The following is a 440-nucleotide window of genomic DNA, read 5'->3' on the forward strand; positions in this document are numbered from 1 at the left end:
ATCTATCTATTTCCATCTACCTGCCTATTTATGTAGACATCTCTTGTTTTCGACATAAGCAGACGAATTTCAAAGAAGAAAAAATATCTACCGAAAAATTCCTTTCGGCTAAACAAAGGTGCCGAAAGAAAAAGAAATAAAAGACGAGGCAATTTTTATATAGGTTGTAGTGCCTGTGAATAATTAAATAACAATATTCAAAGACATTTCTCATCCCGTCCCAAAGGTGCCGCTTGCCAGCCTCCTTTCACCCAAGTAGGGGAACTCTGTCTCCTGCTGGCCCTTCAGGAGCAACACACCTGGGTCGCAGCACGACAGTTCTGCGCGGGATACGGGGCCGACCTGGCTCACTTCTCGGACGCTAACACCTTTGCCGCCGTCCTCGGTTACGTCAACACCATCAGTATGTTCCGCGTGGATTCATTTCATGTTGCACTTTC

General features: G+C 45.5%; 1 protein-coding gene across 1 annotated transcript in view; it reads left to right on the plus strand.

Moving 5' to 3' along the window:
- LOC119590402 overlaps positions 1-440 on the plus strand; it is a 4324-nt gene that overhangs the window by 2837 nt on the left and 1047 nt on the right. Inside the window, exon 4 of the mRNA XM_037939071.1 lies at positions 227-403. Within this exon, the coding sequence (XP_037794999.1) occupies positions 227-403 (177 nt within the window). The remainder of the gene's footprint in view (positions 1-226; positions 404-440) is intronic.

The sequence above is a fragment of the Penaeus monodon genome, chromosome 27 (assembly GCF_015228065.2).
Source record: "Penaeus monodon isolate SGIC_2016 chromosome 27, NSTDA_Pmon_1, whole genome shotgun sequence".
Lineage (NCBI taxonomy): Eukaryota > Metazoa > Arthropoda > Malacostraca > Decapoda > Penaeidae > Penaeus > Penaeus monodon.